The sequence below is a fragment of the Sturnira hondurensis genome, unplaced genomic scaffold (genome assembly GCF_014824575.4).
Source record: "Sturnira hondurensis isolate 20B ecotype Veracruz unplaced genomic scaffold, ASM1482457v3 Scaffold0002840, whole genome shotgun sequence".
NCBI classification, from domain to species: Eukaryota; Metazoa; Chordata; class Mammalia; order Chiroptera; family Phyllostomidae; genus Sturnira; species Sturnira hondurensis.
The window spans coordinates 21,212,421-21,231,843 of NW_028075471.1; the positions used below are offsets into that span (position 1 = coordinate 21,212,421).

General features: G+C 52.8%; 1 protein-coding gene across 1 annotated transcript; it reads left to right on the plus strand.

The window, feature by feature from the left end:
* Positions 1-1,836: 1,836 nt before the first annotated feature.
* On the plus strand, positions 1,837-18,604 carry UPP1 (uridine phosphorylase 1). Its single transcript, XM_037041069.1, has 8 exons — positions 1,837-2,057; positions 9,686-9,749; positions 13,794-13,911; positions 15,305-15,463; positions 16,240-16,354; positions 17,194-17,403; positions 17,597-17,743; positions 18,403-18,604. The coding sequence occupies exons 2-8, from the start codon at positions 9,706-9,708 to the stop codon at positions 18,540-18,542; spliced, it is 933 nt and encodes a 310-aa protein (XP_036896964.1). The 5' UTR covers positions 1,837-2,057; positions 9,686-9,705; the 3' UTR covers positions 18,543-18,604.
* The last annotated feature ends 819 nt before the right edge of the window (positions 18,605-19,423 follow it).

A 19,423-nucleotide genomic window follows, 5' to 3' on the forward strand; every position in this document is an offset into this window, starting at 1 on the left:
CTGAAAACGTATTTAAGTTGTGCTGGTTGGTGTGGGCGAGAGGCATGGCCGGCAGACACCTAGTTGTTGGGAGGCTGTAACAGAAAGTAAACGTGTCATGTCTGTATAGTGTATAAAAGAACAGCTTGTACTTAAAAAAAACAAAACAAAACAACAAAAAACGCAGAAAGTAAAACCAAGCAAGGAACTTGTTTATGCAGCCGGGGCTGGCTGGCCCCGGCGGCAGGGGGGTGGAGCATGGCACAGACAGACCTCTCAGCTCTGCTCTGAGGGCCTGGCCCTGAGAGAACCCGGTTGCTGAGGTTGGTTCAGGTAATCTGCTTCCCTAAGAGACACTGATTATGGACTTAAATCGTGTCTCCAAAACGCCTTCTAGGGACCGCCTGGAGTAGTGGGGCCAGAGCAGCTGGTCTGGCACGGTCCTCACACAAACGGACCACCACACAGCTTTGTCCCCACAACCACTGGTTCTGCTTCCCATTCTTTGATTTTCAGGTTTACGAAATAACATCTAGAGAACAGAGAACTTAGAACAGAGAACTTAGCTCCGTGCAGCTGAGTAAGTCGAAAAGCAGACCCTCTGGTAGTTCCACACAGCGCCCCAGACTGAGCAGCAGCACCCGCCCCAGCAGCATCCCTGCTCCCCCCCCACCCCGGGGCAATCTCTCTTCGGACTTTCTCAAATTCACTTACTGCTTTTTATTAAAAACAAAAACAAAAACAAACCAGCACATCGCTTTATTATAAATCCTAGACAATGTGCTTTTTTCCCCTCGAGGGAGGAATTGCCTCTTTAACAAGCGCTGCTGGAGGCCTTGGGCCTCCAGGAGTAAAACCAAACGACAGAATGACCCCGCCCTACACCCTCTCACCCCAGGACGAATCTGGGACTTAGAAGTGACACGTGAAGCTATCAAACTTGTAGAACCGACACAGGAGAAAATCCTCAGGACCCAGGGTCAGACGGAGAGTTTTTTGACTTAACAGCAAAACCTGATCTCTATCGGGGAATATCTCTCTTGCTGAGATCATTTGCCCTGATCTCAGCAAGAGTAAAAGTGAGTTCCTTGTGGAAGCTCCTAAAGAGGAGGAAGAATGGACACGCTGCAGACGGGAAAACATATGGGCAAACGATGTCTCCCGGCAGCAGCTGCGGCCTTAGAGCGCCTGCTGGGGACTTGGGTTTCCGGGTATGCTTTAACAGTGGGGAGACTCAGTTTCGTTTTCCAGTCTGTCATATATTTAAAAAGTTTTAACTTGACGAATAAGTCTTTGGTATTTGATATTCCTGTTCATAGGCAGTCTCTTGGAAATGAAAGTGAATCCTTAGCGTCCCCTTCCCCCCAGCGTCCCACAGGGCGCCCTCCTACTCCTGCATGTCCCCCCGGGAGAGATGTGCCAGGCAGCTAGTAGCCAGCAGCTCTGCGCCTCAGCCGGTGAATGAATGGGTGAGTTACTTCCTCTCCTGCGGCCACGGTCCCCCGCTTTTCCCGGCTCCTGGGGCTCTGGGATACTGAGGTCCAAGCGAGCCGGGAGGGCAGCGGACATAGCCCATCCCCCCATCCGGACCCACCTTGGGCCGGTGACACTTTCGTTTCTCCAGTCCCTCTAGCGCTCGCTGGGGGCGGGGCACCTCCGGACCCATCAGAGTTGCGCCCTGGAGGTGGCCGGGGGTGGGCAGTCTCCCCGCAGTGTCCCTGCCCCCAGACGAGGAGGCAAACAGTGAGTGGCTGGTTTTGTCGGTGGCTCGGTGAGTAACTGGACTAGGCCGGGTTATTCAGCGAGTGGGGTGGGGTGGGGAGGCGGGGCCGCGGCCAGGGGCGGGGCCGGTTGGCCCTAGACTCTGAGCGGAACTTCTCTTAGCTCAAGGTTCCCTCCCGGTAGCCTGTCCGGAGCGCAGCCCCTGGCACCGCGCGCCCCTCACCCCAGACCCGCATTTCCCCCGGGCGTTTGCAGCCGGCGGCAGTGGCGCGCGCAGCTGGAGCGGCAGGTGTAGTGGCTGCTGTGCAGTGAGTGTCCTCGCGGGGGTCCTGCATCCGGGAGCCAGGGACCTGCAGGTGAAGTGACAGGCTCGCGTGGCCTTTGCTGGAAAGAAGAGCTGGCAGCGGGTCGGGGAGGGGCTGCTTGGAAAAGAGAGAGGGCACGCGGGGAGGGTAGGCTTCTTAGGGTCCGCGGTCGCCTTGTGCGCAGCGAGAGTGTGGGTCCCCCCGACCCCCGCGCCCCTCCGCCCAGGTTCCTCCTGTTCAGCCGAAGCCCGCTGGTTGGGCTCCCGAAGAGCGCCCCCGACCCGGTGCTTCCCAAATCTTGGCGGGCGGGAGAGGGGGTGCAGGAACACGGAGAACTTCCCCTTTTAAGGCAGGGAGGGAAGTTGCATTTCAGACTTGCAGAGCTCCAGTATCTGACGGCACCAACGGCAAAGGAGACTGGTGGCTGAACAGATAAACTTTACTGTCATGAATTATGTGGCACAGATCTAAATCGCACCGGGAGCGGGTCCTTCTACAATCCCTGTGTGTGGCAGGCTGGCCTTGGACTTGAAGAGGGGAGCTGCGAGCAGCCTCAATGGCTGTCCCCAGATCTGTCCCTCCCAGGTCAGGGTTTGGCTAGGTGACTCAGGCTCTCAGACCAGCAGCCTCCCAGGACCCCCTATCTTGGGCCACCCACACCTGTGGCCACGACCTTTCCTTTGCACCAGCCCCCCCCCCCCCGCCCCACCCTGCCCAGTTCTGTCCTTGTTCTTTCACCCCTGCCCTGACCTCTGCTGCTGGCTCATCAGCCCCCTTTCTGCTATTGTCAGCATTAAAGTGACCTCAGGTTCCATTCATTGGCTGTGAGCTTGGCTTTAAAAAGTCTTGCGATTTCCTTGAATTGAAACAATGTCTTAATCAGTTTCCCACGTCCTGTTCATCCCTCTCAGACTTTCTACCTTGCCCTGCTCGGGGTTGTGAGCACTGGGCCCGCCCTAGGCCTCGGTCATGCCCTAAGACTCCCCAGACACCTGAGGCCATCGGACATCTCCGCAGGCAGACCTGTAGGCGCACCAGCCTCTGCCTCGAAGGCGTCTTCCACTCAGCACCGCTTTGTTGAGCACAAAGCAGGAAAGCTGGCCTTCGTGCTGCCTGTCACCGCCAGACCCAATAAGCAGCGACAGGGACTGAGTGAGTCTTTATGGGCACTTTTTTCAGACCGCCCGGCGATCTGAGAAGATAGTGGGTTTGTAGCCTAACAGGCTGTCTGAAATTCCATTTGAAACCGACCCTTTAGGAAAAGAAAGTGTAGGTGAGGGGTTTGGGGGATTCAGGGGGGAAGTTAATCGAATAAAAAGCTGCAGCATTCTGTCATCTGTTCCCTGGGTGGTGCCAGAAACAAGTAGGGGTGAGAGGTACAAACTGTGACCCAATCCTGTTTGGGAGGGCCATCCTGGTTGGAGACATTTAAAAATTCTTTATACCGGTGTTTTCTAGCAATAAAAGGCCATCCCATTTTCCAAGAATTGTGATGCCAAGGGTTAGTATGGTTGGGAGAAACAGTTGTAATAATAAATGCCCTGGTGCTGGCCCTCCCACCACGTATCGGTACGTACAAATAGAGGCAGAGCTGGAACTGTTGTTTCATCAAGCTTAGCTAGTATTCTCCAGTTAGCTCCCCAACTCTCCACTACAAAAGGACTTTTGGGGAGATAAGCAATGGCGGCATTTGGTCCGCGGCACAAAGACCAAGAGACTGAGTCTTTAGGAGTAATGTCTAAGGTACAAGGAGGAACCGGAGGGGGACTGAGAGTATGATGAATCCTCTCCTGGGTGCGAAGCCCAATTGTAGCTACTGTGGAAAGCTGATAGTAATAATTACTGTATCGCTCTTTCCTTGCAGCATAAAGTTGCTCCTTTAAAGGAAAGCACAAAGTGTCAATGAGAACAGAAAAATAAAGTAGTAAATACTTAGCAATATAAACTGTAATTTTTGGCACTGGAATCCAGTGCTTGTTTTCTTCCAATGGGCTGTCTGGTCTGTTAGCTGATTGGTTTTCATTTCCAGGTAGTGGAGCTTGACCTCTGTTTTGTCCATGATAAGACTTCATCCTTTTAACTGGAAGCCAGACAGGACCTGTAGGGATGGAAACACATGCATACCCTCTTCCCCATGTTAAGAGGTCTACAGGGCCCTGTCAAGTACCATCTCCCAGCAGATCTCTGTATGGAACCTGAGGATAAGATGGCTTTGGTTCTTTCTTCTGAAAATGTTTCGCAATTGTAGTACAGAGTGATTCATCACAGTTTAGAAAATTATAGGTGAACATAGTTAACATAATCAAATTTTGGGGGGTAGATTCCTGACTCCCCCCTTTTTGTTTTTTACGAAGATTTCTGAAGGTATGATGCGCCCATTCAGCAATTGCCTGACCGGTTGGATTATAAGGTATTCCTGTTTTAGGTTGGATGTTCCAATGCTGAAGGAAGGCTTGAGTAGAATGGGCAAGCTTTCCTGGGCCATTATCAGTTTTAATTTGCCGAGGCCATTCTAAATGTCTAAAGGCTTTAAGCCAATGGGCTTGTATATTTTTTTGCAGATTCTCCTGTTAAAGCAGATGCATGTAGGGCACCAGAGTAAGTATCAATAGAAATATGAATGTATTTGAATTTTCCAAAGGGAGTGTAGTGAGTGACATTTGTTTGACAAATCATTTGAGAACTTAGTCTTCGAGGGTTAACTCCTGTGGATGGAGATGTCTTATTTAGTAAGGGCTTGACAGTCAGAACACTCTTTAATAATTTGCTTAGCTTGGGAATGATAAAGAGTCTTTTAGCTTTTTCTATTACTTTTTCTGTTTAGCTTTGGGGGGTCTGATTTTCGCCCTTCTGGGAGGGTTCTTTTAAGCCTTTAACCCTTGGCTTTCTGGTTTGCAACAGGTAGGGAGCAGTCGGCTGAAAAATAGCCTCAGTTTTAAAAGTGCCCTTGTTTGTTTGGAAAGACAGGCTCTCTGCTGTTTTTGCAAGCTGCAACGAGTTTGAGCAGCAAGTTAACTGCCCTGTTGTTCTTAGGATTTGGTAGCTTTTAGATGTAGAGTTTGCAAGGAAAATTGGAAGGATGGGTGGGGGCATTCTGTTCCAACAAGTTTTAGGTAAAAGTGGTTATGTGCCAAGGGCCTTTCGTGACTCGATTGACTAATCCTTTCCTCCGGGAGAATAGCCAGTTCTTCCCTAAGGAAATGATCTGTGTTTGTAGGAACCGAGTTAAAAAAATAATACTTAGTCTTTCTCGGAAAAGGGCTAGTTTTTTCTGGGAGATAGTACACTTATATTTTGTTTTTACAATAAAAGGTCACGGCTCTGGCATCAATAAGGAGGATTTTTAATATTTCTTTAACACATCACATCTCCCATTCCACTTATAGCATGCTTTAGATTAACAAATTTATGAACACATTCATAACTTTTAGAAACAGTCTTTCCTCTACTGGCAAATACATTTACTTTTTTCCCCTATTCTTGGTGATTAATTACTGCATCCCTTGGGTGTGCTCAGAAGGGAGTTGTCTCAGTATCTAGTGCCCTTGACAACTTTAGGGAGGCTGGAGAGGAGGGAGGGAGGATGCTAAGCTCGACATGCTTGTTCCCAGGACCAGAGCAGCCCCTGGGCCCTCAGGAGGAAGATTCAGAGTGCTTAAAAGACACATTTCCTCGTTATTTTTCTTCCTGCGCTTTTTACAGTCCGAGGGAAGTGAGGTCTTTTTCTTGTTTTTTTTTTTAAATAATCAATTTAAATTCTTTCTGAGTAGAATCCTTATGATGTAACAACATTAGAGATTTCATGCTATTTACCAAAACATTTTGAGGCTGAGATGTTACTTTTAAAACAAACAAAAACAAAATTCAAGCAAACCAGTATTTTCAAATTAACTCCTCTAAAGGAGGGAGTGAGACACTAGTCCTTTATCTCACACCACCTGGTGCTGTTTCAACTTCTGCCCAACTTTTTCCTGAATAACTATGTCTAAAGGTCACTTATCAGGGAGACATCTGGCAGCCTTAAGAAGCTGCTGAATTAGCATAAAATATTGCTTTTGTTCTTTAGAGAGCCAGTTCCCCATGGTTGAGGATTGGCAGAAACTTAAAAAAATTTTTTTGAACAAATAAAAGAACCTTTTTCTGATATTTTTCCCACTGCAAATGCGGTGATTACAAACCCAGTTTCACTCTCACTCTGTCCACACCTTTAAGTCCTACTTGTTTTTAGTGAAAAGAATGTAGTGGGTCATAACGTACTGTTGGTGAGGGAGGGCTGCCTGGTATCCAGGGTACCCTAACCCTGCCTATGGGTTTCACGTTTTTCCCACGCATTTAAGACTGTGAGCCGGGCTTGACGTGCCAGGTGACCAACCTTTATATTGCGATTTCTGGCTGAGCCGAGAGTTAAATTACTGTGATTGGGATTCCCTGAGAGGCCCCTGTACATCTCGGGGATTGACCCAGACACTTCCCCAAGGCCCTGACTCTTGTCTCACATAGGGATGCCTGAGATCTCTAGCCGAAGGGGGGAATGCCTCTTAGCTTCGGTGCTCTGCAGGAAGCTGAGACACTCATAAATAACTGTAACTAACTCTGAGTTCTCAGAGCAATCTTCGGACTCCGGTTGAAGCCAAAACACTTATTTACTATCTGCTTTTCTGTTTACAGGCGGGTGGAGGGAGAAAGCAGAATCAAAAGGGCGGCAGAAAGCAGCTTCTAAAGAAAGAATGCACAGAGGTGCTTATAAGAAAAAAAAAGCTAATTGAAAGGAAAATTCATTGCTCTCTCTCCCAAGCCTAAAACCTGATTGGGAGTTGTGCCATGGGGATGGGCTTGTGAGTGTTTTTACGCTGTGCCTGTCGTGTGGACTTTTGCTTGTAGCTGGCAGGAAACCCAGTGTTTTTCCTGGTCCACGTCCAACTTATGGAGCTGCGCCCTTGTGTCTCTTAAACACTCAACTCATGCCCAAGGGGTGCGGTGATTTCCAGAGAGAAAGAGAGCAAGGCTTCTGCTTACTAAAGAGGGTGTGGCTGCAAGAAAGAGCGACCTTGGAAAAATACCCTTTTTTTTCTGAAATCCAGCATACCCTACGACCTTACTGAAAAGCACTGGGTGTCATCAGCCCTTACCTGGGCTGATGCGTGCGTTCCAACCAGGTTGGTGTGTTGTCCACAAGGACGGCTGGTAGCCTCTGGGTCCCTGTTCCTGGCACCAGATGATGCAGACTCTGGCCCTACGGAGTCTGTGTGTTGTGGATGCGGCACACAAACTCACATGGAGCACCGAGTCCTGTGGGGACAAAGGGACTGCACGGCCACTCTCTCAAGAGGAGAATGCCCTGACCCTTGCCTGGACAGGCTTTTATTGCTTTTGAGTTGCATTATGTCAAAGAAGGTTCTCATCATTTCTAGATTTAGTTAAGTGATTTACTTCTTACGGATAACAAAAAAGGATAAAAAGTTGGTTTTCATGCATCTAAGATAACCCACCTTTGAAATGTCCATCCTCTTCTTCCTCAGACCCCTCAGGGTGTAGCCAGGAGACTGGGAGACCACAGACTCCCTGCTTCTGTTGTCTGGTCCCCTGCCCGCCCCCCCCACCACACACACACCTTGTCTCCTGCTGTGGATGTTAACATCCTGTGCTCACCACGTGAGAGATGTGTGTCTCTCTTACTTTTCATCCCATCCCAGAGATTTGCCTGCTTTGCTTTCTCCTCCTTAAATCTACCCCCGGTGGTCCTCACCTAGCCCTGACCCCTTTCTCTCTCCTTCTCTGAATCTAGTGTATGAAATCAGCTGCCAACCACTGTTCTCTGGAGCATTTTCTCAGTCCATTGAGATTTTACTTCCCGGCAACTGACCTTAGTTTGGCTCAAATAAACTCTTGTAGGACTTTCTCTTAGGCTGGATGCTGTGCTCACTGACAGCATTAAGCTCTTTATACAAAGTAATCTACCTTTCTGATTTTTACTTTAATGGGTGGTGTTAAACCAAAAAATTTAGCTCCCATGGCTAAAAGCCTTTTTTAAAAGAAAGAGTTTACCAGACCATCGCTGGCAAAAAATGGAGAGTTTGTTGGGGCCTGAACCCCGAGGATGAGGCCAGGAGGGAAAGGCACGCCCTTCATCCTGGAATTCTGCAAGCGTGCTTTGTGCATGGGCACGGTGGGGGTGGGGGAGATGGAATGGATTCTGGAAAGGTTTACAGGAGCAAGAGACTGAGGGGTTGGGGCAGGGGAAGGGAGAGGAGGAGCAGGCTAAGTCAGGCATGGGCCCAGCACAGTCTCTGAAGCCCCCGTGAAAATAAGAAGCAAGGTCTCCTGGGTCCAGCAGTGCCTTGCTGGTCTCTCTTCTGGGTTCACCATGGAAAGAGCCACCTGGAAATTAATCTTAAATCCCAACAGACACCCAGCCTAAGAGTGGGCTTTTGTCAGCACTTGTCCCTGCTGGTCAGTGGGCTGACTGTTCTCTTTTTCTTGCTCTTTGGCCACTGTGATTTTAACTTAGAACACCCCAGAATTTTTTTTTGGCCGGTAAGACAACAAAAACTGATTAGGGTTTTTGTTTTTGTTTTAACAAGCTGGGTCTGATGGCAGGCAGGGCAGCCCCAGGTGCAGAGTGAGGTGGGGTCCTTCTGGATGGAGTGCAGGTGGAGAAGAGTTGTGCAGATGCGGAGGGGGGTCCAGCCAGGCGGAGAGGGACGGGCAGAAGAGCGCTTCCTCCCGGCCCACCTTGTGTAATTATCTCTGGCTTCAAGAGTGGGCTGAAAATGGCCCGTGTTTAACTGTGGTGACCATGGTTATCAATCCTTTTCTCCACTGTAGGGCCTTCAGGAGGAGTTAGTTTGGGGGGGGGGGCTGGTTTCTGGCAGGTGGCTGGGGAAATCCCTGGGCAGGAACATGTCCTGCACGTGATGGGCCTAGCCGCTCCTTGGGACTCCGCTCACTGGATTTACTGCCTGGGCATGCAGTGGCCTTGGCTTCACACCACCGTCTCTAAGCGCTGCATCCTTTCTGCCAGGCTGGGGAAACTGGGGGCCATGCAGGTACAGGGTGAGGTGCTCAGGGACCAGGGCTTTGCCAACTGAGTTCCCTGCATGAGCTTGGCTCTCGTCCTCCACACAGAGACCTGGTCTGAGGCCAGTGCTTGGTGGTGGGGCCCCACACAGTTCCTGTACTGTGTCTGTTCCTCCCTCTAGCATTGGGGTGGGGGCAGAGCAGAGAACCAAGTCACCCAACTTTAGATCTTTCTTATCCTTCTGTGGCAGGTCCCCAAGCAGTCCTTGAGGTCTGGTGGAAGACTACTGATGTTCTTGAAGGACAGGGCAGCGGGGCATGGTCGGTTGGGTCAAGGTCATCTTCCACAGGTTAGCACAGCTTAGCTGCTGGTCCGAGTGACCTTGGATCCTCTTGTGGCTCACTGTTGTTAAACCACTTCAATAAGAGGCCACTGGACTGAGGGTGCTGATGCCCTCTGCCAATGTCAGGGTCCCGAAATGAGAGCAGGAAGGACCGCCAGTGTCAAGCATCTGGTGAGGCTGGCAGCCATGGCTGATCCGGGTCCCTGTCTCAGCCTCTCCCAGGCTCCATGCCGCCCTGACCTCACCACTTCAAATTGACTTCAAGTTGTTTACAGGCCTCGGTTCACAGGTTAACACTATCCTATGCTGTTTCCCCAGGGTTCTACTGCCGGTGAGAGATGGCCTTCTCAGGGGCTGGCCCCAAGGGACAGGAGCGTCGCAGGTGAGGCTCCCACGTGGCTGGGTTTCTGGGGGGCTGTGGTTCCTTCATCAGAACTGACTATGTGAGCATGCTGGTTCTCCGGACTGTCCCGTGGACAGCAATCAGGGTGGAGGGGCCCTAACTGGGCTGGAGACCTGGTCTGGCCCGGCCTGGACTCAGCCCTCCAGAGGTGCAGTCTAGGGGACCTGGGCTCAGAACTCAGGTCTGGGGCCTGGGGGGTTTATCCAACACCTGGACACTCCCGAAACTCAGTCCCTGCTCCTCCCTGCTGTTTCTTGGTCCTGAACCCTCAATGCTTCCCAGGTTTCTCTGCACTGTTTCATAATTCTCCTTTGTGATTCTTCTGATGATTTGCTGGAAAAGCACACATTTCTTGTCTTAGTACCAATTCCCACATGGACTTTGAATCTGCCAAACTGCCCCTCCGCCCTGCCCTGCGACGGCGCCTCTCCCTTGTTTGTATGAGGGTTGGGGGTGCTTTGCCTTCCCCGCTGATTGCCTGGAACCAGCTGGTTTTCATTCATTCCGAGTCTCACGTTTAAAGCGGGGGCTCAGTCCCTATTCAGTGACGTGATGCCACAATGCCAAGGAAAACCACTTGGTTTTGTGGGTGGACTGAAGAAATCGTTTTGCAAGTACTGTATCTCTGACTTGTCATTTGAAAATCTTTTTAAGTGTAAGCGTGAGCACATCCTGGTGGCTCACGGTTTGGTGCACTTCATGGGTGGCCCAAAAGTCTGTGACGTTTTCCCCACAAAATAAAAGACACATTTTCCATTTTCACCAATAACTTGATATATTTGGATATTTTGAGGATATCGGCTCTCTCCCATGTGGTAGCACTTTGATAATTTTCAGTTAATGTCTCAATTTGATTGCTGTCCACTTCAGCTGGTAGGTCCACCCAACCGTGGAGCATCGTCCGGTGAGAAATCTCTAGCACAGAACTTCGCAAACCACTTCTGACACATTTGTTCAGTCACAGCACCTTCTCCACACACTGCACAGATCTTTCTCTGCAATTCAGTTGCGTTTTTACCTTTCTTGAAATAATAAAGCATACTATGCCAAAAATGTTGCACTTTTTCTTCCATTTTCAATATTACAAGGGTTACACAAAAGTTCACCAATTTTGACAAGTTTCTTTGAATGCACGCTGATATGACAGCTGTCACAATACAATCTAACAGCATTGTTTCAAATGAAGTGAAAGACAGCTAAGTGCTATGAGAGCTGTCGTATGGAAAACATCAAACGACCTTTTCGGCTGACCCAGTATTTTAACATCGTCGCTGGCCGTCCATGACACCCTGTTGCCTTCTCTTGTTCCTGGAATCAGAGAGAAGAGGAAGGTTTTCCGTTTTGCGATGTGTGACCGCGCAGTGTTGTAATGCCCTGCTGTGTTGGTTCCGCTGGTTGCTGGTGGCCCTTCTGTTGAGGTTGGGCATGCACAACATCCTGAGGTCTTCGTCCCAGGAACAGGACCCCGTGAGCAGCTGTGGTCACTAAAAGGCCTTGAGGCTGTAGTGTGGTGTCAGAATTTCTGTCTCAAGATTGGGGATCATCCTAGTTACACATGAGCCTGGGTTTCGTCCTGCGTAAGAGGCCTCCCTGCCCAGGAGAGAGAGACACACCTGGTCTGCAGACCCAGGGAACCTGGTCAGGACTGGGCAGGGGATGTGGCAGACAAGTGTGGCCCCGGGACTTGGGGTGACGGGCTGTCTGTCTGCACTGAGTGAGGCTCTTGGCCCCTGCGCCCAGGTGCAGCCAGCGCCTACTGGGATGACTGGTTTGAGCCTCCAGGTGTCTGAAGTCCAGCCTTTGCCTGTGGCCATTGGCCAGCCCTCCCCCTTTGTAAAAAGAGCCTTCTGTCTCCTGAGTATTCTGTGCTTGGCTTTGCATTGGGTTGGCCAGAAACTTCATTACATTACTTTCCATACCGTGGTAGCTATAGCAGTGCTGAGCTGTCTTTAACTTCATTAGAAACAATTTTGTTAGATTGTAATGTGACAGCTGTCATATCGGCATGCATTTAAAAAATTATCAGCCCTGTCTGGTACAGCTCAGTGGACTGAGTGCCAGACTACGAAGCAAAGGTCACCAGTTTGATTCCCAGTCAGGGCACATGTCTGGGTTGCAGGCCAGGTCCCCAGTGGGGGTGTGTGTGAGAGGCAACCACACATTGATGGTTCTCTCCCTCTCTTTCTCCCTCCCTTCCCCTCTTTCTAAAAAAAAAATATTTAAAAAATTATCAAAAATGGTGAATTTTTGTGCAGCCATTTTAATGCTGAAGATGGAAGAAAACATGCAGCATTTTTGGCATATTATGCTTTATTATAAAAAGGAAGGTAAAAACGCGATGGAAATGCAGGAAAAAGGATTTTTTTCCTACAGTATGTGGAGAAGGTACCATGACTGATTGAGTGTCAGGAGGGGTTTGCGAAGTTTCTTGGTACTAATGCTATTTTGGCCAAATAACTCTCTGCTGGGGTCTGTCTGATGCACTGGAAGGGGTTTAGCAGCACCCCAGGCCTCTCCCCACTAGAAGCCAACAGCAGGAGAGAGCCAACGTACTCAAAATACCCAAGTCAAAAGGGCTATTGGTGAAAATGAAAAATATGTCTTTTATTTTACAGAAAAAACGTAAGGACTTTTTGGCCACCCAATAAGTCAGCCTTTTGAAAATGTTCAAATGTGCATTTGTTTGGATGCCCTGCGAGGAGCGGGGAGGGGGCATGGGGGTGGGAGCCTGGTCTTGGCTGTCAATGCCCAAGCTGCCTGGAGACACAGCAGTACGTTGATGCAGTGACAGACACGGGGATGCAATGGTGAAGCAGGCGGAACTGTTGGGCTGGTTGAGTGGGGCTGTGTAGGCTCTGGGGATTCACAGACAAGTAAGACCCGGTCTGGCCTTCAGGGCTTTGTCACCGGAGATAATCAAAGTGATTGTCTTCATTACACAAATATGTGAAGCTACTGGCACGGAGCAGGTATTCAGCGTGGGCAGTAACTGCTGTTTTAGTTACTGAGAGTTGACGAATAACCTGTTTTCCTGGGAAACACTCCCTTGTATCCAAGGCAAAGATAAATAGATAGGAATAAACATCAGCAGTGTGGCCGTCCAGAGCGTCTGTCTGTCTGGGCGTCTGTCTGTCTGGCAGAAATGCTTGCATTTTTAGTGAGAGCTGAAATACTGGACAAACCTCTGGACACTTGGATCTGCAGGAGGAGGCTGCTGCCCCAGGGGCTGGAGCCAAAGGCGAGCGTCTCCCAGACAGTGCACCCTCTGCTGGGTGGCGGGTCAGCACGGTTAGACCACGGCCAGGATGTGCTGGCTGGCCTGAGGGAAGCCCTGTAGCGGGATTTCCAAATCGTGGGCTGTGGGGACCTTCTTCCCTGGCACACTTTTCTGTCATCAGCGGGTTCTGGGCAGGAAGCCAGACACAGCAGGAAGAGAAGGGAAGCCCTGGTCACTGCAGCCAGGGGCCCACTCTGCCTCTCTTCTGCTCTGGGTTTGGGGAGCACCCCTGTCTGTGGGTGCCAGGAAGGCACGATGCGGAAGGAGGCGTGGCTAGGGTTTGCTCTAAGGGACACCGCAGGTGAAGACACACTTTAGTCCCAGGCATTTGTTCTGCGAGTCCTGGGTTACTGGAACGACCACACTCATTCACATGGTGTCTGTGATCCCTTTCACGTGACGGTGGCTGAGCTGAGTGGTTTCAGCAAAGCTGAAATGGTTGCAAAGCCAAAAGTACTTGATGTCTGGCGATGTCTGGCTTCCATGGCAGTCCATGGCAATGTGTTATTTTAAAAATTAGGTCGGGTTTGTGTGCCCAGTGAACATGAGTCGGGCAGTGACTGGCTGTGCTCTTTCTGTGTGAGGGGAGGAGGAGGGAAGGACACAGAGAGGGGGAGGCTCGAAGCGGGGGTCTGTCCTTCCCTCTATGCACCACAAGCTTCCCAGTGACACAGGGCACTTTGTCACCACGTTGGCCACTGGATTCCAGCGCTCTGCTAACCTTCTACTTTCCTGGTTTGGAACAGTGACCACCGCGTACAGCTTCAAAATCCAAACCTGGCCAAGATGAAGGAGGACATTCTCTACCACTTGGACCTCAGCACCAGCACACACGACCTCCCGGCCATGTTTGGGGATGTGAAGGTGAGGAGTGGGGCTTGATTCTGGGGACCTGTCCCCTGATTGCTGCCTCACTGGTGACACGAGTTGTGACCCCGTCACAGAGGGCTGAGGTGGCAGAGGGAAGGGTCACGAAGTGATAGGTATATAGTGGACTTCTCCCAACTGTCACTGTTCAAGGGTAGGAACTTGTGAGTAAAAGAACACTCGGAAATGCCACCACAGTGGCCCCTCTAACTTCTTACCCGCTAGTCAGCAGGTAAGGATGTCAGCGGCTCCCTTGGAGCCGATGGAAGTGAGTCTCCCAAGCCTCATGGAGAGAACGGAGAAAAGGGGATGGGAAGCGGGGCACTCAGTGAGAGTGAGTGTGTGAGTGAGAGTGTGAGTGTGTGAGAGTGTGAGTGTAAGTGTGAGTGAGTGTGTGAGTGAGATGCATGTTGACACTGATTCCTCCATGGCCTTGAATGCAGCCTCCAGGCCATTTTCCCCACAAAGTCTCAGCCTCTCAGCTCTGACTGATCCACCCTCAGGCCTCTGAAAAGGTCGAATTCCGAGGGTGAGTGTGGGCTAATGTTTAGAACTCAAAACCGGAACACGCCAGGGAGGGCAAGCCTGCATTGCTGTGGTGCTGACTCCCGTCCGACTGCAGAGTTCTGACCGGTCAGTGCTGCGCTCGCTCACTCGCTCTGTGCTTTTGCTTCCAGCCCTCCCCATCTGTTCCCCATTCATTCCATGTCTGGTCTCCCGAGGAGTGTGATTTTCTTTTTCTTCCTCAGGGATGAACAATTCTTTGGTCAGCCAGCTCCCTTGCACTGGCGCACACGCTTGCTTTTCTTGTGTAGAACAAAAGGAAGGTCCGCTTTTACAGATGCTGCTCTGCAGGTGGAAACTTTCCGCTCTCTGACCCCACCCCTGACCCTGTGGCTGCCACTTTCCATGCCTTGGCCATGGGGCGCTTGGGTGGCCAGGTGAGAGGTGGGGGCAGCAGCCTGTTTTGTAGGTGGGCTGTGGGGCCCTGGTCACCCAGGTGAGAAGCCCACGCGGCCTTACTCCACACTTGGCTCTCGCCAGGACAGTGAGCTGCTGGCCCCATGCTGGACGGAAGCTGGTGGGCATGGAGCAGACTGGCTTCCCGCAGCGCCCGGGTCTGTGTTCGTGCGAGCTGTGGCTGGTGCCTGTGCCGTGCTGTGTCAGGGCCTCCCACTCTGCACAGGAATTTCAGGAGCCAGGACCCCGAAACTCCAGCAAGAGGCCTCCCTAGGCATGGTCCGTCCAGCGAGGGCCAGGGGACTGGTGTTTCTAGCACGTTCCAGAAGGGGCATGTGTTGTTGGTTGGGGCCCTGGCACAGCAGGGCACGTGAGCTGTGGGCTGCTCACGTGCTGATGGATTCTGCTGTCCATCTGTCCATACCCACAGTTTGTGTGTGTGGGTGGCAGCCCCTCCCGGATGAAAGCCTTCATCCTGTATGTGGCCTCGGAGCTCGGCCTGGACCACCCGGGGAAGGAGTATCCCAACATCTGCTCAGGCACCGACCGCTATGTCATGTACAAAGCGGGGCCCGTGCTGTCTGTCAGCGTGAGTACCTGTCCCCCAACCAGGCGGCCGCCCTGGGCTCTGCAGGCCCCCATCCCTCAGGCAGGGTCCAGGCCCCTCACCTCCTGTGGACCTGCTCCCCTCCTGGGAGCAGCTGGGGAGAATTGAAGTGTCCCTGCCTCAGGAGCAGCACCTGCTTGTGTAGCTGCCCTGGGGCGTGGGGGCATCCTGGAGGAGGTGGCCCTGGAAGGGTAGGATGCAGGGATGAGACACAGAAGGGACGAGACACAGAAGGGACGAGACAGAATGAAGCCGACAAACCAAGCCTCGCCTTAGGACCCATCATGGGGCGATTAGCACTTAGTGCAGCTGAGAGAGAAAAGCCAGTCCAGTGCACCTGGGGCCAACACCTGGTGGGCGGGGGCTCCTGCAGGGCTGACTGTCACCCTGCATGGGCACTGTGGGAGCTTTCCTGCTTCCCAAAGTGTTCTAGTTTTTATTTTTTGTATCATATTATTTATTTATAGAGAGGGGAAGGAGAAAGAGAGGGAGAGAAGCATCAGTATGTGGTTCCCTTTTGAGTGGCCCCTACTGGGGACCTGGCCCACAACCCAGGCCTGTGGCCTGACTGGGAATTGATCTGGTGACACTTTGGTTCTCAGGCCAGTGCTCAGTCCACTGAGCCACACCAGCTGGGGCTGGAAGTGTCCTATCTTCTAAGCCTTTGTGTTGAGGTGCATTCTCAGGGACCACGGCGGGAGTGCCCACAGAACACATGGGGGCTTGTGGGCCGTAACACTGTGTCTCTCCTGGGCCAGCACGGGATGGGCATCCCTTCCACGGCCATCTTGCTTCACGAGCTCCTCAAGCTCCTGCACCATGCGCGCTGCTCTGGTGTCACTGTCATCCGCATCGGCACATCCGGTGGCATAGGTGAGGGGCAGGCAACTTCTGCATGGGGCTTGGTGGCGGGGGACAACCACTCAGCTCCTGTGGAGGATGGGCGAGTGGGCGCGGGCACCAGAGCTCCTGTTCCAGACCTAGCAGCAGGAGGCATGGGAAGGGGCCGTCCACCCGCAAATGCCTGGCCCACAGCAGATGGTCCCAGGCCAGGCAGCTGCTCGCACATGGTGAGTCGCTTGTGGGCCGCAGGCTTCCTCTCTGGCCTTCGCCCCCCACTTCGCTGCTGCACACCCTTCCCCGCCACTCCCCCACTTGCCTCCTGCAAGGGTCTGAAGCACCTTACAGGAAACCCTGCAGGAAAATCAAGGGCAATGGGGAGGGGGGAGAGGGAGAGAGAATGCAAATTTAGATAAGAATGCATCAGCCCTAAAGGAAAACACAGTGGTCAGGAGTTGGTCGAGTTGCAGCCACGCTTGGGTGCACAGGGCTCGTTGTATGGTTCGTGTCCACTTTTGCATTTGCTTGACATCTTCCAAAATGGAAAGGCACAAAACAGGGGTTGATGAAACACACTGCAGTGCTGGCACGCCCGACAGGTAAAAATAGAGCCGAGTGGAAGACACGTATCTTGGGAGGAGAGGTTTCTGGTCGTTTCTATTTCCTTGCACCTTTCTCCTCCATGTTTTCTGCAATGCCTGGGCCTTAATTTTTGTGACAGGGATTTGAGGGGGAATAGAGACCCTTGCCCCTTCTTTTTAGCACGTGACTGCCGCTGCAGCACTTCAGCTTACAGGTGGGCTGTCCCCCTCCATGTGCTGGCTGCACCCTCTGTCCACTCCACGTGGCCATGACACCTCTTCCTCCTTCAGGCCTGGAGCCCGGCTCTGTGGTCATCACCCAGCAGGCAGTGGATGCCTGCTTCAAGCCGGAGTTCGAGCAGATTGTGCTGGGCAAGCGGGTGGTACGCAAACCGGACCTGGATGCGAAGCTGGTGCAGGAGCTGGTGCAGTGCTCCGCGGACCTGAACGAGTTCCCCACGGTCGTGGGCAACACCATGTGCACCTTGGACTTCTACGAAGGTGGTGATGGGGTGGCCGGTCCCCTATGGGCTGCAGCTTCCCCGCCTCCTGCCTCACCAGTGTTTCTGCATTGGTGGTAATGCCCGCATGTGAGTGGGTGGTCCAGGCTCCCGTGGAGGTAGGCTGCAGAGGTCGAGAACACCCCTGTGGGCAGCACAGCCGAGTCAGTGTGGGCCCCTCCTTGTGTCCCCAGGCCAAGGCCGGCTGGACGGTGCCCTCTGCTACTACACAGAGCAGGAGAAGAAGGAATACCTGCAGGCGGCCCACGCGGCTGGCGTCCGAAACATCGAGATGGAGTCGACCGTGCTTGCTGCCATGTGCAATGCCTGCAGTGTTCCAGGTAGGCGGGCACTGGGCTGCTGCCCCACTGGCCAACCTTGGCACCCTCTCCCAGTCCTCCCAGGCACCCACCCTGTCCCCAAGGCCTGCCTGGGACGGAGTGGCATTGTGCACCCCTGTGCTCAGACCACCTTCGATTGTAACATGGTCAATTGCCAATTCTTTGTGTCTCTGCAAGGACTCACATGCCACCAAGTGCACTGAGAAAGGTGACTGGAAGGCCCCTCCGCCTCCCCCCCAACCCCCCGATCCGCGCAGGTTTTGAGGCAGTGAGCCCGCCTGAGGCCCTGCGATGGGCCTACTTTCCAATCTGGACTTGCCTTGGAGCTTGTCCACCTCAAGTTCCTTCCTAGTCACCCTGCAAGGAAGGGCCAGCTCTGCCATCCAGGATTACTGCCTCCTTGTCACCGTCACTTGCCTTTCAAGGCGGTACAAGCCCTGGGCTGGCCTGGGATATGACTGGGACTCTTGGAAGTAAAGGGACCGAGAATAAGGAGTGGGCAGGGCAGGGCAGGGCAGCCTGAGGAGCAGCGCCCGGGCCTTGCTGAGATCCCCATCCGCCCCCCACTCCTGCTGGTCACCTTGGGGGCCTGGTCCCCGTCCAGGGGCTTGAGTGAGGAGCCCCGTGCTCTGCACTGATGTAGCCTTTGCTCTCCACAGTGGCCGTGGTGTGTGTCACCTTACTTGACCGCCTTCAGGGGGACCAGATCTCCAGCTCCCATGAGGTGCTGGAGGAGTACCAGCAGCGGCCCCAGAAGCTGGTCAGCCACTTCATCAAGAAGCGGCTCGCAGCGGCCTAAAGTCCCTGCGTCTTGGTGATGAGTGTCCTCGGGGCTGCAAATAAAGTCTCTTCCAGATCCCTGCTGTGACCTTGCACACTCTGTATGAGGGAGGACGGGGGACGGCCAAGCGCATGGGCTCGAGCTGCGTGGTCCATGCAGACGCGGGATTCCCCGTGCAGTGCAGACCCACACTGTCCCGTGCCCCTGGTGTTTGGGAGCCAGCGTGGAGGGAGGGCTGCAGGTTGGTTCCCAACAGTGCAGGTGGGTGCGCCCCTCGCCTTGTGGTCCAGGGTCAACTGTCTACACTGCTCCTGAGTTACAAACAGCCACGTCTCTGGAATCTTCTGCATCAGCCTGGTAACTGCTGTGGTCCCTGGAAGTCCCTGATGAGGCAGAGAGGACACAGACCTTGGGCTCAGATGGCCCTTAAGCTGAAGAGGAGGCTGCTCCCACCCAGAGAGGGGCTGGGTCCCTCGGGTACCTTCTCCATCCTGCACTCCAGCTCCCTCTGGGCTGGGTGCAGGGAGCAGACTGCCAGGATTGCTTCTGGGGATGCCGGGGCTCTCAGGTGGGCCTGTGCTGCCCCGTGCTGGCCATGTGTGGAAGGGCGCGCCACCTCCTACAGGGGCCACTTCTTAGTGGGCAGCCCCTCCCGTGTCACTGAGGGGGGCTGCGTGGTGACTTTGTGGGGGCCGGACAGTGCCCCATGCAGGCAGCACCCCCTGGACAAAGCTGCTTGTTTTGATGGGATAATAAAACAACAGTCACACGTCTGTCGTGAGAACTGAACTCAGCTGAGTTTAGTTTGGTGAGCAGGGTGACTCTGGAGGTGAACTGGGAAAAGTCCCCAAACACATGCCCTGGGTTCCTCAAGACGGCCGTCCGTCACCCTGCACAGC

Coding starts and splice junctions, on each gene's coding strand:
- UPP1 (XM_037041069.1), top strand. CDS start 9,706: ATGGCCTTCTCAGGGGCTGGCCCCAAGGGACAGGAGCGTCGCAG. Junction 9,750..13,793: donor AAGGGACAGGAGCGTCGCAG/GTGAGGCTCCCA, acceptor GGTTTGGAACAG/TGACCACCGCGTACAGCTTC. Junction 15,464..16,239: donor GGCCCGTGCTGTCTGTCAGC/GTGAGTACCTGT, acceptor CTCCTGGGCCAG/CACGGGATGGGCATCCCTTC.